This window comes from Clinocottus analis, unplaced genomic scaffold (genome assembly GCF_023055335.1).
Source record: "Clinocottus analis isolate CAN_PGR_092001 unplaced genomic scaffold, fCliAna1.0.p SCAF_25, whole genome shotgun sequence".
NCBI lineage: Eukaryota > Metazoa > Chordata > Actinopteri > Perciformes > Cottidae > Clinocottus > Clinocottus analis.
The window spans coordinates 363,268-378,113 of NW_027175987.1; the positions used below are offsets into that span (position 1 = coordinate 363,268).

The window sequence follows — 14,846 nt, forward strand, 5'->3', positions numbered from 1 at the left end:
ACCCAAAAGATGATATTTTACTAATCCTAAACAACTGTTGTTGCCTGAACCTAAACGTAATTGAGAATGAAGTATAAAAAAAGAGCAGTTAAAACACATGCCATGGACACGCAGAGACTCTAAATAAATGTAAAGTTGCTTTTTTTTCTGCTGCATGTGCAAACAGTGTGCTAACATGTGCTTCATATCAACTTTACGGGGTGATAATAAGTCAATATTGTGTTCGCGGCTCGTTGCGCTGCCCTCATGTGGCCAAGAAACCAAAAACTCATAATGCATGTTTAAGTGGCGTTTGTTTAAGGGTGACATTTTAGTCATTACCGCATTCATGCACGGTGTCGTTTTTATGCATCTATTGTGTAGGAATCCCTATTAAACACCACAACACCGCATATTGTTCAAACCAAATAACGCCGTTACATTCTCGGGAGGTGAGGAAAACACACGCACTCAAACAAATTGAAAGAAAGCGAGACGGAAAAGCGGAGAAAGCAGAAGCTGGAGACGGGCAGCGTCGGAGAGAGAGAGACTCCCCCGGGAGCGTGTGATTAAAACCCACCACATCCACTTCCCCCTCCATTATCATCAGCCACCGCTGGCCTCCGCGCCGGGGCCCCTCCACCAGCGGGGCCCCCGCGGCATAGCCTTACTAGACAAACACGGCCTGGACGCTGCCCACAGCACGCCACCGCTCGCATGACATCACTGCTATTTAAAGAAAATTACAGCCGAAAAGGAGATGCAGACAGTCTGAGTTCGCTGGTTTCACTGCCGGCCTGCTGCTGCTGCTGCTGGCTTCCAAGTATACCACACAAACAATGTGCTCAGTCACACACACACACACACACACACAGTACACACACACACCTACATGTCTAGATTATAGGTCTTTTGTAAGTAAATCCGTTACTGTTCCAGCATTAACCCGCAGCCACCATGCCGCTCCAGACTGTCTGTGTGTGTGTTTCTGTGTCAGTCTGAGGCTTTTCAACACCTAAGAGGAGACAGGAGACAGTTTTGTGTGTGTATGTGTGTGTGTGTGTGTGTGTGTGGCCACATTGTTGCCACACACACACACACCAATGAAGGACGCTATACCTTACAGGAGAACCCCCCCACCCCGGATGGTAGTTTGGTCGTCTAACACAAACATTAAAAGGCGCTCGTTGTTCTGCTTATGTGAGTTTATTTGTGATTCTAGGACCCCGGTCGTGTTTTCTCAGGCCCGGTGTGCGTTTCGGGTTGATTGGAGGTGAAAGAACATGTGCGTATAACATTCATTTCAAAGCGGGTATTCCCTCGGAGACCTTATTACGATCAAGACCGCCATGTTTTTGAGCCGTGTGACCGGGAGCAGGAGACCCTGCAGTCTCCTGACCTTCATAAAAGTGTTATTGTTATTGTAAAAAATGTCCTTTTCCCCTTTCATTATGTTGTTAGAAGGTCTCTGTAGGCCTGACTTGTCATGTCCTCAGCAAACTAAGAAAACGTCAAACAGAAGAGCAGATAAAAAATATTTTAAAAAAAACAGACCACAAACCTGCTGAACAGATGCAACAAACCATCTGTCGGCACTTGTAGAAACTACCTCCAGATCAAAAACACCATAAATATGTCAAACGCTGGAAAACATTTCAACAAGTTTATCAACCTAAAACAGAATCATGAAACCGTGTTTGTCTAAAACAATACTGAGAAAGCGTGTCATTTGTTGCCAAGGCAGTTTGAACCTTTTGGGAATATTCAAACAAAACGGTGATATCGCTGTCATAAAGTATTTACATACAAATATTTAACTTGATAATATTAGAAAGTGGGGCTGTCATCACTTCTGGCTGAAACCTCAATATGTTTTGTTTATCCAAAACCATTTAAAAAGTGATCCATCGATAAGAGAGGTTAGCCAATCGGTGTCGGGGGCGGGACTTAACGCCGCCGGCTCTTCTCTCCTCTGCACAGCTCCTTCCCTCGTCGCCTCCTCTCTCCTCTCCTGCGGCCTTCTCCCTTTGTTTCTGTGCCTGTAACGTTAAAAATGACCTCAACCTCTCGGAGTCGCCTCTCTCTTCGCCTCTCTTTCGCATTTGAGCTGGATAACAGCCCTGAATGCGACACGGCCACACTGAACGAACACGTTTTTACATATACGTCATATCTTAAACTCTCTCATTGAGCTCCACTTAACCGCCGCAGAGTATCACATCACCTGTCGACTTAAAATCACATTAGCCACATCAGCTAAAGTGAAGATCAGCCTGAAGCAGAGAACGAGGTCATACCTGTAGTTTTTTCTAAATAGGATGATGACATCTAGCTAATAAATTCAGTATCTTTTCCCGACGACTGCCTCGTAATTCTCCATTTTCTTCCATTTCAAATACAATCGGACGAGCCGAAGGAACCCTTGAGACCGAAACCCGTTGGCGCTGGCTCTCCATCTCCTCTTCCGCTCGACGCTTTCTCTATTTCCGTCGTCCGTCTGGAGGCTTAACGTGATCAGACTCGAGGCGCTGGGATGGATCCGTGCGAGAGTGAATCAAGGAGGTTCAGCTCCAAACAGGATCAGACGGGTGCTTCAGGACACGTGGGAGCGCATGCTGCCGGCCGGCTTCCCCTTCACAGCCGCCGCGCACCTCTTCAACAGTGTGTGGCTCTAATGGCTTCAGCAGCAGCGGGAACGGCTCCAGCATTGATATCGCTGATCCTCCAGACGGCTTTTAACAGCTAGAGGAAAAGGCCATTAAACCCACCGATGGGAGTTATTGTGCGAAGGGCAGGAAGAGCGAGAGGAACCTCGCTCTTTTTCAAGCATTATTTCACACTTTTTTTTGCCTTCCACTTTTGGGAGAGCGGGACAAGCTGAAAAACTACAACACTGACATGTGTTTTTAGCACCTTTATGAAGTAATTGCTAATGTGCTATCAAGTCATTTTCCATTCACAGACGCGGCAGACACGCAGTAATGTTAGCTTTCTTTTGTCGACCTTCTTCTAACCCGAGAGGGGAAGTCGATCTCGGTCAAACAAATCCAGGACTTTCCTCTGGGAGGAAGAAAAACTCTTATTGGAAGTCTGCAAGGGACGCGTTTCCTGTACTTGTGTCACGTCGTTTACTCGTGTATTTATATAGTTTACGTACTTATTTCAAGCCCCACCAAGTAGTTTCGTGGCCTAAACATAACCGCATGTCGAGTGTCTTTAAAGCGATGAATCTGAGTCACGTAATAATTACACTTTCCACTTCGTCATTTGATCCATTTTTAGCATTACAACTATTGATTGTGCAGCTGTAAGGTTACTCCTGTGCTCCGTTGATGTGTGGATGTTTTATACCAGTCAAATAACACCTATACATGTTTCATATCAGTCAAATAACACCTATATATGTTTCATATCAGTCAAATAACACCTATATATGTTTCATATCAGTCAAATAACACCTATATATGTTTCATATCAGTCAAATAACACCTATATATGTTTCATATCAGTCAAATAACACCTATATATGTTTCATATCAGTCAAATAACACCTATATATGTTCCATATCAGTCAAATAACACCTCTATGGGCGGGTTCACAGTGGGGGGGACAGACTATCAGAGGTGGCTCGCCTTTAATAGCCGGTTGCAGTAATTACAGTTAGCATTAATTTCCCTCTGGGGAGCATGCTCAGAACAGAGTGACATTATAACACACACACACACACACACACACACGCGCGTATATATGCACATATCCACAGAGGGTGCCACTATAAATGAACTCGGTGGGATTAACATCAGATTACACAGTGTGAAGCTCGCTAAGAGCTTCTGTCTCATTAGATGTGAGAATGAAAGACAGTGTCCCGTCTTCCACTTTCAGTCTCTCTCTTCCACTCCATCACTGCCCCCGCCTCCTCCCTCCTCTCATCCATCACATTGAGTCTGTGATGATTTCTCAGCTGAGCCGTTAGGATGGAGGTAACGGCTGCGAGTCTCGTCATATCCAATTATGCAATGCGCGTAATGGCCTATTTCTCCAGATGAACTTTTCTCCTGTACTGAAAACATTAGTGCAAGTGGAGCTAAAAGGATTTCATAGAAGTCTATTTCAAGATGATCCACACACACTTTGGAGGTGAGGGATCAACCCTGAAGAGAGCCTACATTTAAATAACGGAACAGCTTCATAGGACAACCTGAAAATGATAGTGTAATTCCTTTACTTATATACCAATACTGATACACCATAATCATCATTATAAAACTACTTTTAGATGATGATAATAGCTGCAGGCTGCAGTGAAGTTATGCGAAACCCCTCAAAAACAAAAGCCAGCATCATCTGCTCTGCATTTCGAGCATTTTTAAAGTGAACTGCACTCGTAGACTCCTCATTGGACTCAGCTGTGGTGACCTTCACAATGTGCGGTGACCTTCACAATGACGGACGATCACTCTTGTATCATGTAAAGGTGCAGAAACTCTCAGTGGTCAACTGCATTGCTTTGAAGAACCTGCGGAAAATGACGGCAGACACTTTTTCTCTGTCTTTCAGTAATGATCATTACTGAGCGTACACACACACACACACACACACACACACACACACTCATGCACTCAGCACTTCGGTAGGTGTTGCAGATGGAAAATTAGCCACTCCGGTTGACAGTTCCTCAGGCGAATACCGGGCACGTTTAAGAAGGTGCCGGGTGATTTACAAGGCATCATGCAGCCAGCGAGCGAGGCCGCTGCCCGAGACGGAAAGTGTATCGCACACACACGGACGCGTCCCGCGGCTAAGACACTGGTATTTTTTTTTCCAGCGCTGCCAGGATTATTTTAATGGGATTGGAACCTTCTTCTTCTTCTTCTTCTTCTTCTTTTGGGAGACGGAGGAGAGACTATGTGCCATTCCCACCCTCGTCCGGCACGACTGGAACGCCGCAGCCCGTCGCGCCGAGCGCGATGGAGACGCTCAGATCGGATGTCTCCGGTCACGTGACCTGGAACGGAGTCAGCCGAGTCACAACTTTTAGGACGTTGTACTCGACTTGGACTGAAACGCTGTTTTGTGACATGGACTTGAGCCTTTTGACACGTTTTCCGAAGGATAAAAAGTACATTACTTTAAGAAAGTGTGCCACAAAACCATTTCAATCTGGAGAGAGACTTCATTAGAGTTAAATACTAATGCATTGCATGCATGCTGATGTTAATGGTGAAGACTTTTTGGTGATCGGAATCCATCATGAAGTAATGAAGGGGGTCGTGATGCTGGATATGTGCATATATACGTGTGTGTGTGTGTGTGTGTGTGTGTGGTATAATGTCAAGCACTCTGTTCTGAGCTGCTCCTCAGAGAAATTAATGCTAACTGTAATTACTGCAACTAGATGCATATATGATGACGGAGAAGGAAGAGGCTTGATAACGTTGATGCTAACGGAGGAGAGCAGTTTTTAAACGTTGACACTAAATGTGATTGGCTGAGGGAAACCGCGACAGAATCTGGTTGGTTAATGTAAAAGGAAACGCCCACAAACCGCTGATGAAAGAAGGATTATGAGTTCAGGACCCGGCGTTTGACTTGAGACTTGAGTAACGACTTGTTCCTCCCTCTGCTGGAAGCTCACGTCCATCTTTTGCTTCCCCTTGCTCTTCGCCTCACCATTGGTCTCCAAAGTAACCCAGTCTCTCGTATCCCTGTGTCTCTTAAGCTTCCTCCTCTTCCCTCCGTAACCCGCTCAGGTTTCTAACCCCCGGCCTCTCCTCCCGTCTCTCCACCAGGCCTACCCGCTCAGCTCTCTCGCGAAGAAGCAGCCCACGGTGCTGGTGATCTGCGGTCCAGATCAGAACGGCTCCATCGGCCTGGTGTGCGCCCGACACCTGCGCATGTATGTAAGTACACACATGCACAGAGGCAACAATCGTGGGTGGAGTATGAGACAAAATGCCTCAATACCTCTCGTACAAACAGTAGGAACACATTCTAGTTGTTTTAGCCTTTCTTTGTTGTTGTTTTGTGTCTTTTTGTCGTACTTTCCTTCTCACTTTTTGTAGCTTTGCATGTATTTGTTGGGTTTTTCCGAAGCCCAAAGATCTTTGTGATCATTTTGAGTCTCTTTGTTTTGTATTTGGAGTCATTTGGAGTCTCTTTGTGGTCATTTTGTGTCTCTTTGTAATAGTTGTGCCATTCCTTGTAGTCACTATGTGTCTCTTTCTGGTTGTGTTGCCCCCTTTCATAGTGTTTCTGAGTGTCTTTGTGGTATCTTTTTTGTCTCTGTCATTTTTGGGGCTATTTTTAGTCCTTTTGTCTCATGTTGGAGTACTTTTTTTGTCTCTTTGTGGTCATATTGTGTCAATGTGGAGTTGCTTTGTGGGTCTTTGTGGTTGTTTGGGCCCTTTAGTTGTTTGTGAGTCTCTCTGCAGCTGTGTTTATCTCTCTTTAGATCTGTTTCTAGTCTATTTTTCTGTGTCTTTGTGGCCGTTGTTTTGTTGCTCGTGGTCATTTTGTGCCTCTTCCTGGTTGATACGTGTCTCTGAGAGCGACTTATTGCAGGTGAGGGCCCAGGGGTGACCTTTGACCTCTTGGCTTGTGCCTGTTCAGTAATCCATCAACACCAACAATAACCTCTTTTCAGTGCACAAAAACAGCTATTGTATTCAACCACACTCCTAACAATCCATTAGCACACACAGTATGGTGCAGAATGAGTCATGTTTAGATGATATCACACAAGAAAAACTAAGTTAAACTTGCTTCAGGCCTAGCAGGGGACCCCCCTGTAACGGGCCCTGTGCGCTTTACGCGGTTTCCTTTCAGCTCCTGTAAACGGCTCGCAGCAGTTATCCCATTACGCTCCCCGCAAGGCCGCTCAGACGCTCATGATGTCATGCTATTGTTACTCTCGTTAAAGCCGTCTGCCCCGTACGCTCGCCGGCCACAAATGTGATGTCATGACCAGGATTTCTGCCTCGCAGGCGACATTTTGACATTTCGAGACTAATTGTTTTTGGACGCCGGACTCGTCAACCTCCTCTAAACACATTACGGATCACGACCCGAAATGAAAAAAAAAAAAGAGCCTCTTTTCTCACAGTTCATTTCAGTACTCGGGGCGCTGAAGTCCCGCCCACGTCTATGACTTTATTGGAAGGGAAATATTGGATATGTGTTTTTGGGATCTTCGGTTCAGAGCGGAATGCATCTATACACTTTCCCACATGTGTCTGACACGCGTGATTTACTGTGCATTGATAGTTCTGATTAAAACCATGTTAGATGGCTCTCTGTGGAGCGTCTCCCTCTTCTTTTTTACTCCTGGAGGCCAAAGACAGGAGGTTAGAGTTCAGCTCCGAGGGAGATATATATTTTACCCTGACATTCCAGAAATGAAGCTTATCCATAACTTATAAATAAATGAATAATTAGGCGTCGATTCCGTCTTTTGTTCGCTATTTCACGTCTTCGTTTCTAATGTTTTCCCCGTCTGCTTCGGTTCTCTTCCTGTAGCCTTTGGTCACCGATCGGGAAACATTTTTACTGCATCTTGAGTCGTGTGTGTGTGCGTTTTTATTATTATTATTTCTCAAAAAAGCGACTTGTAGGCCGACTGGGACCACACATGTCTGACTCTCCGCTCCGACTTCAGAAACTCGAGTACTTACTTTGGGCCGTGAGAGGAGAGGGTGGATGTTTTTCATGGTGCGACGTGATCCCTGTCAGCAGGGAGACATGCCAGCGTACACGTGAGACACACACACACACACACACACACACACACACACACACACACACGCAGAGCTGTGAATGTGATTAGACAGAGCAGAGGAATGAATGATCAGCTGCAGGCGAACAGGCCAGCTCGCTTCTCTTCACGACATCCGCGTTCACGAAGGCTGAGCTCACGTCACACATCTTTGATTATTTCCCAAAATTACAAAACAATGTTGCAGACCGGAAGGCACAGATCATCATTGATCAAAGCTGGTATTTGATGAGTATATAATAAAATAAAAAGTCTTATGCACGTTAGTTTCGGTGTGTTGTTGAGATTAAACGAGTGGACATGATGTTGTGTTTGGCTCTCTGCACTTTGCTCATCACTGCTTGATGTTCGTCTTATTGGAATTGGCATTGAATGAAATGCAAATTCCTTGTTACTCAACCTCAAAGGAAATCAAAAATTACAAAGGAAAACGCTTATGTGGATGTAAAAGCTTCAGACAGAATCATTCCTATACACATCATATTTAAGTAATTGGGTTTAGTAACCATGTGGGCAGCTTGAAGTGTTCATTTGGGGTCTTTTCATACGTACTTTATCGCCATGATACCGTATTTTATGATCGTGTCTATTCTCAAATTCTGTCACCAGTTCAGCAGAGAAACCCTCCAGCTCATGTTCAGGCCTGTGAAACATATTTATGTGTGTTGAAATAGTACACAAGAGGCAGTAATTTAAGTTGTAAAGGGTTTAGAAACAGTCAATCAGATCCAGCAAATTGCTACGCCGTCCATTTCATTACCACCCGGTTATGTTTTTCACAACCATTTAGTCGAGATCTGCGCGTTAAATAACGAAGAAAAACAACCGGTGAGAGTAATCCTCCGCTTGTAGTGATCCACCGTCATTTAAATCACATGTAATAATAATTTAAGCCTCGTAACATGTCAGAATGTTGGTCGTTTCATCAGGTAAAGACGTTACTGCGCTGCTGCAGAGCTCGTCTGTCCGTTCCCAATGAGCTGTGTATGAAAACACGACGAGACACCTTCATCCCTGTGGGAGAAGAGGTGTACCCCCGTCAGATGTGAGCAATAACTGGAACAAAAAACAGCCTCAACCTTGTTTGTGTTCCCCTTTGCTTGTTTCTCTCTCACGCCTCATTTCTGCTCATGCTCGGTGACACTGAGCCCTTCCTCAGTTTCACACGGTTAGATGGCGTTGATGAGGTCAACGACATGGCGAACCCCGAGGGACGCACACAGACACACACAGGGTGGATTGTATTGGGCCTGGTTCCTCGCCTTGTGGAGATCATCTTGGCGATGACGTCACGTGATGAGCGTCTGCGGCTGTCCGATTGGTTCAGGATCTCCGAGGAAGCAGCAGTCTGTCGTGACGGATCACTTCCTTTGTAGGGCAGCCTCCGCTCAGCCACATCGGAAACTGTGTCTATTTATTTATTTATACCTTCATGTGGTGTTTTTCACACAAAGAAAACACACAAACGTGGACCCTGTGGTAGTGATGCACCCGTACCACCTTTTTCAGAGCAAGTACTGACATTTGGGAACAGCCGATACAGAGTACTTTCATTCAATTCATATTTGGCTTTAGTCAGATGGTTGTGTTGGTGCATCGCCTGCCTTGTGGGGGAGCTAGAGGACAAATCAGGGCACGTGTGTTCTCCGGATTATCTTGAGACTAATGGCAGATTGTTCTGGATAAATCTTCTTCTTGGGTAACATCCTCACATGGCCGATACCCGACTTCATTTGCCTCGACCCAGTTGATGGAACATTTTGAACTTGGCTTAAAATTTGCTTCTTAAAAAAAGTGGGTGAACTGGCCCTTTAACTGTCATTATGTAGATATTTATCAAGGACTATGTTTTTGAGAAATGAGACGACCCCTCACGTGATTAAACGCACTGCTGACAGTGGTTCCTAGGTTTGAGGATTCATCCTTGAGACCATGTCAAGGTCATGGGTCACAGGTGCTTCCTGCTGAGCATCAAAGACCTTTCAGACGGCGGGTGTCTGGATTTCTACTCCTCTCAGCTCCCAATTTACAAGAGAAGTATTCATTCAGGAGCCAGACCGCAGAAAAACCACAACGTCTGACCAGTGGTCATCGGTATTTTCACTTGTCGAGAACCGGAGGACAAATGTATCAAACACATTGTCACTGTTGGCTGAAAACGCAGATTCTAGTGTCGAAAGTGTGTAACTTTTCCTCTATTTCTCCTCCCCCACCTCTTCTGTGTTGTTGCCCTTCACAGGAATACGAGCCCACCATCTACCACCCTCAACGCTCCCTTCAAAGTCTACACCAGGACTTCACAGTTCAGTGTGAGAAGATGGACATCCCTTCCCTCTCCTATCTCCCCACGGAGGTCAGCGGCATGCTAACAGAGCGACACATCTTCGGCCATGTTGCCGCATGCCTGACGTCACGTGTGACCGACTCCATTAACACGCAATCTATCGTTTCATTACAAAGCATGCGCTGATTCACTCGCTTTGAGTAGTTGCTGGTTAAACCTGTGAAAGGTGCATGTTTCATTATAAATAACCAATGTAATTGTTAGCCTTCGCTCGGCCTTTAAGGAAGCCAGGCGAAGAGCGACAACGTTCACACAGGAAGGGGCGGGACAAACAAACACAGGACTTTCACCTCGGTCCTAGGAAGTACAGAAATACTTCTTTAATCTAAACCACAACCTTTTAAATCAACCTAACCCAGAAGGTTTGTTGCTTGTACAGATAGATCGTACACACATCGCTCATGTTGCTGGACAATCCCGCGAATAATGAAAGTAAGATATTATGCGATCTGTTGTAGAGGGATATATGTTCTCATGGTGGATATGAAACAAACTGGGTAGTCTAGCTTAGGAAACTGTTATTCTGGCTCTTCCCCAAGGTAACACAATCCTCCTCCTGCTGCTTTAAATTGAGGCATTAGATTAGATCACTCAAAAAGGTATGTAGTCCATTTTCGTTTGTGACCTTTTTTGAATGAAGACGAAACATCTCCTTTTTCTTAAAATGACTTTCCTTTGCCGTTATTCATCTTGCAAACCCCCCGAAATTATTCACGCTGAGATCCAATCTGTTCAGGTGCAGCTCATAAACGACGCCTACAACCTAGTGATTGATGCCATGCTGGGCCCAGACGCAGACTGCACCAACATTAAAGAGCCCTACGCCGGTATCCTGGTCACCCTGAAGCAAGTCAAGATCCCCATTGCCAGTGTGGATGTGCCCTCAGGTATATATACACGTATATACGTGTTCCCCCCGACCGGTACATATCAAGGCTGCAGGCTCAGAAACACAAACTTGATAAATGTGCCTCCAGGCACCTCTTGGCTTTCAGGCAGGAGTTTTCCGAAAGTCTGGAGGCACACGTGGAGGATAAATCTTACCCTACAGTCGGTTCAGCGTGAGCTCATCACGCCCCAAATGCACCACCTGCTGGGTGTGAGCAGACGTAGAATGATCACAATCCTCTCCTCACCCTAAATTCCTGTCCTCCTCCATTTTCTTTTCCTCCCTCCTCCTCTTCCTGTCTTCCTCAGGTTGGGCCGTAGAAGAAGCGAATCAGGACGGCATCAACCCAGAACTCCTCATCTCGCTCACGGCACCGAAGAAGTGCGCCGTGAGTTTCTCGGGGAAGCATTTCTTGGCCGGACGCTTCCTGCCCTACGACATCCAGAAAAAATACGAGCTTAACCTCCCGGACTACCCCGGCACAGACTGTCTCGTAGAATTGTAACACATGTGAAACATAAGAGCACAGAGAGTGACAACTCCTCATTTAAAAAAGAAAAAAAAAAAAACGTGCAGTCGATCCCTTCTCTTGTTTTGTATTTTATAGATCGTTAATGTGATTTATTGTGTAACAGCTCAGTTGTGTAGATCAGGCTACACCTTAGCCGAATGTGCCGTCGAGCTACAGTAGAAGGGCGATATTTAGAAGCTGTGGTTTGAGTCCAGTTTTTTTAGGGAATGGCATGAGTTTCTGTGTCAGTCTACTCGTACACGCTGTAGCATCTCACTGTTTACTGATTACTTTGCAAAAGACGCAAATTTCTCCGGAGAGATGATATTTTCTACGACGCCAACCACTGGAACGTTTTCTTTCTTTCTTTCTTTCTTTCTTTCTTTCTTTTCCCCCCTTCAAAACTTTTTTAATTCACGTTCATTTTCGGATGCTTTTTCCGTTTTAACTTTCTACTGAAATGTGCTGCTGAGACGTTGTGCGGGTCGGCCGCTTAGACCTTTCTGTTTGAGTGTTTTGGGTTTCGTTTGGTCGGCCTGCACTTCTGCATTACTCTTGTTTCAGTTACTTCATTAGCTGTTACAAAAAGGCCAAGACAGATCTTATTGTCCAATAAAAAATGTTAAAAAAAACTCACTTTGTGGTGTTTTGTTTACCTTCACAAGAAGCTGCAGTGATCGGTATATTTTATATTAACTTACAGGACTATAACGTGACCTTTCAGCTTTTCTTTGATTGGTGTTTTCGTTTCCTTGCCTCCATCAACCAGCAGACACCGGCAGCTGTTTTTAAGCGAGAAAGGTCCAATAAACCCGCTGTCCGTGACCTGCTCGTCAGCAAATGGCAGACGGAAAAAATTAGCAACTAGCTGGGGAAAAGAGTGGAGACTCACAATATAGCGGATAAAACACCGTGTATGTTTCTGGTGGAGACCAAAACCGAGCTAAAAGAAGAGTCGACGTTGGACTTCAACGTCATTTGGAGTCTAAATGAAAGCTATGGTTGCTCTGAGTCTGCTGGATGTTTGCTGACATGTTCACAAACATCTTTATATGAAGACAAAGTAATGTTTTCAGCGTGTTCAAATCCCCCATGTGGCCAAACACACTAGATTACGGTGGCTTTAAAGCAACTTTTTTTAAATAAAGTGTTAAATGTTCTTGTTAATCAGTGTTCCGTCATCAACATTAAGGTTCACGTTAAGTTTAGTCATGACATCAACATTTGAGTCCCTAATGGATTAGTAATCTTTTATAAAAAAGACACATTTCTTTCCCATAATCAAGACATTGTAATTATATATCAGAGCCCTTTACAGGAAGGCTGTCGTCCTTTTGTAAGCATCCCCATCTGAGGTGAAATAAACCCAAACCTCGTAGTTTGGGTTTCCTAAACCTAACTTACGTAGTTAGGGCTTCCTAAACCTAACTTACGTAGTTAGGGTTTCCTAAACCTAATCTGATAGTTTGGGTTTCCTAAACCTAGTGTGATAGTTTGGGTTTCCTAAACCTAACCTCGTAGTTTGGGTTTCCTAAACCTAACCTCGTAGTTTGGGTTTCCTAAACCTAACCTCGTAGTTTGGGTTTCCTAAACCTAACCTCGTAGTTTGGGTTTCCTAAACCTAACTTACATAGTTTGGGTTTCCTAAACCTAACTTACATAGTTTGGGTTTCCTAAACCTAACTTACATAGTTTGGGTTTCCTAAACCTAACTTACATAGTTTGGGTTTCCTAAGCCTCATCTGATAGTTTGGGTTTCCTAAACCTAACTTACGTAGTTTGGGTTTCCTAAACCTAACTTACGTAGTTTGGGTTTCCTAAACCTAATATGAAGTTTGGGTTTCCTCGTAGTTTGGGTTTCCTCGTAGTTTGGGTTTCCTGAACCTAACCTCGACAACGTTCACCCCGTGTTTCAACCTACGCGTCGAGAGACGATGCGAAACGTCGCTCAAGCGGCAACATAAGACGAGTCGGGATGAGATGACGTTGGTGCATTCAGTCGTGAGCTTCGTTGGTGAGCGCATAGCGGTTACTTCTGTTTACTGGTTCCCAACTGGAAGTGATTTGGTAATGAAAGCCATGAACAGGTGTGATCAGCTCGTAATCAGCTCTAGAGGAAGACTGCTCATTATTGGGCTCCGAAGGAGAATGACGAATAGAGAGACGGTCGTGCTGTTTATGAATGAAGTCATGTGTATTTATGGGAAGTTTCGGAGCTTCTTCTGAACGCTAATGCGCTAACGCACATGTGTGAGAGGGGAGGGAAAGTCAGTAAAAAGGAATGTCGATCCGGTGGTATTAAATCTGTCAGGAGCAAAGTGACAAGTTGTAGGAATATGTGTCAGCGCTCGGTGGTCCCGCCTCTCATGACTGTTCATTCCCGGTCAGGAAACAAGAGCTTGTTGCCGCCCTGTTGTACCGGATTTTCTCGATTTTGCCGTATCATCCATGAGAGAGACAGAGAGGCTTACGTGGAGAAGAAAGATTTAGTGGAGTGAAGCAGAAAGTTCAATGTAGGGCGTCCATTGTACAACACACAAGATATAGTCAGAAGATACATCAGGGCTCTAATTAATAAGAGGAAAGAAGAAATATAAGTTCTGCTACATGTATTTGTGTTTTTTTTTTAGTTAAAACAACTATTAAATGAAATGTGAGAAGTTGATTGGGGGAAATATTCTGAATTGTGACATGGAGGCAGACATTTTGGAAAGCAGTGAATCTTAAAATGTTTCATCAATGTAGTGGAGTACAAACTATAATGTAAAAGTAAAGTACAATTGTACATTATTTGTGTTTGCAATAACGTTACTTTCCATCATTAAAGTGTGAAAACAGCGTCAGCGTTTGAACTTTAATATCCTGAACTTTATTTCATTGTTGTCCCACTCAACCTTTACCAAGATAGACATGCATATATGATTTATACGCAATATGTAAATGTTCATTTTGAAGAAAAAAAATTCTTCCAAATTTTGTTTTGTCAAATTTTGAACCTAAAGAAATTTGTAAAAGAGTTGAATGTACGTTATGTTGTTATTTGCCATGGATTTTTTTTTTTAAATTTCACAATCGTAGTCGCTAAATTGCAACAATTGACGTGTGTCAACGCAGCCGCAGCACTTTGCGCCTCATAAGCACCTCTCGTGTCTGCGTTTCGGGGGAGTTTTTCCTGAATGGCATGCCATATGACGCCACTTCCACTCTTTGGCAGCGCATCGCCCCGCAATCAGCGACTGTTAAAAAGTTACAAAACTGAACCAGAAGTCGAACCAGAGGCAGAGCAACATCTGGCACTGTCCCGCGTCTGGTGGAGATAAAAAAAAAAAAAAAGAGTGGTACAGAGAT

At 44.4% G+C, this 14,846-nt stretch overlaps 1 protein-coding gene across 1 annotated transcript in view; it reads left to right on the top strand.

Moving 5' to 3' along the window:
- Positions 1 to 12,103, top strand: part of yjefn3 (YjeF N-terminal domain containing 3) — a 44,473-nt gene extending 32,370 nt beyond the window's left edge. The window contains exons 3-6 of the mRNA XM_068591129.1: positions 5,773 to 5,883; positions 9,994 to 10,107; positions 10,835 to 10,985; positions 11,296 to 12,103. Coding sequence (XP_068447230.1) covers positions 5,773 to 5,883; positions 9,994 to 10,107; positions 10,835 to 10,985; positions 11,296 to 11,492 — 573 coding nt within the window. The 3' untranslated portion in view covers positions 11,493 to 12,103. The remainder of the gene's footprint in view (positions 1 to 5,772; positions 5,884 to 9,993; positions 10,108 to 10,834; positions 10,986 to 11,295) is intronic.
- Positions 12,104 to 14,846: the final 2,743 nt, after the last annotated feature.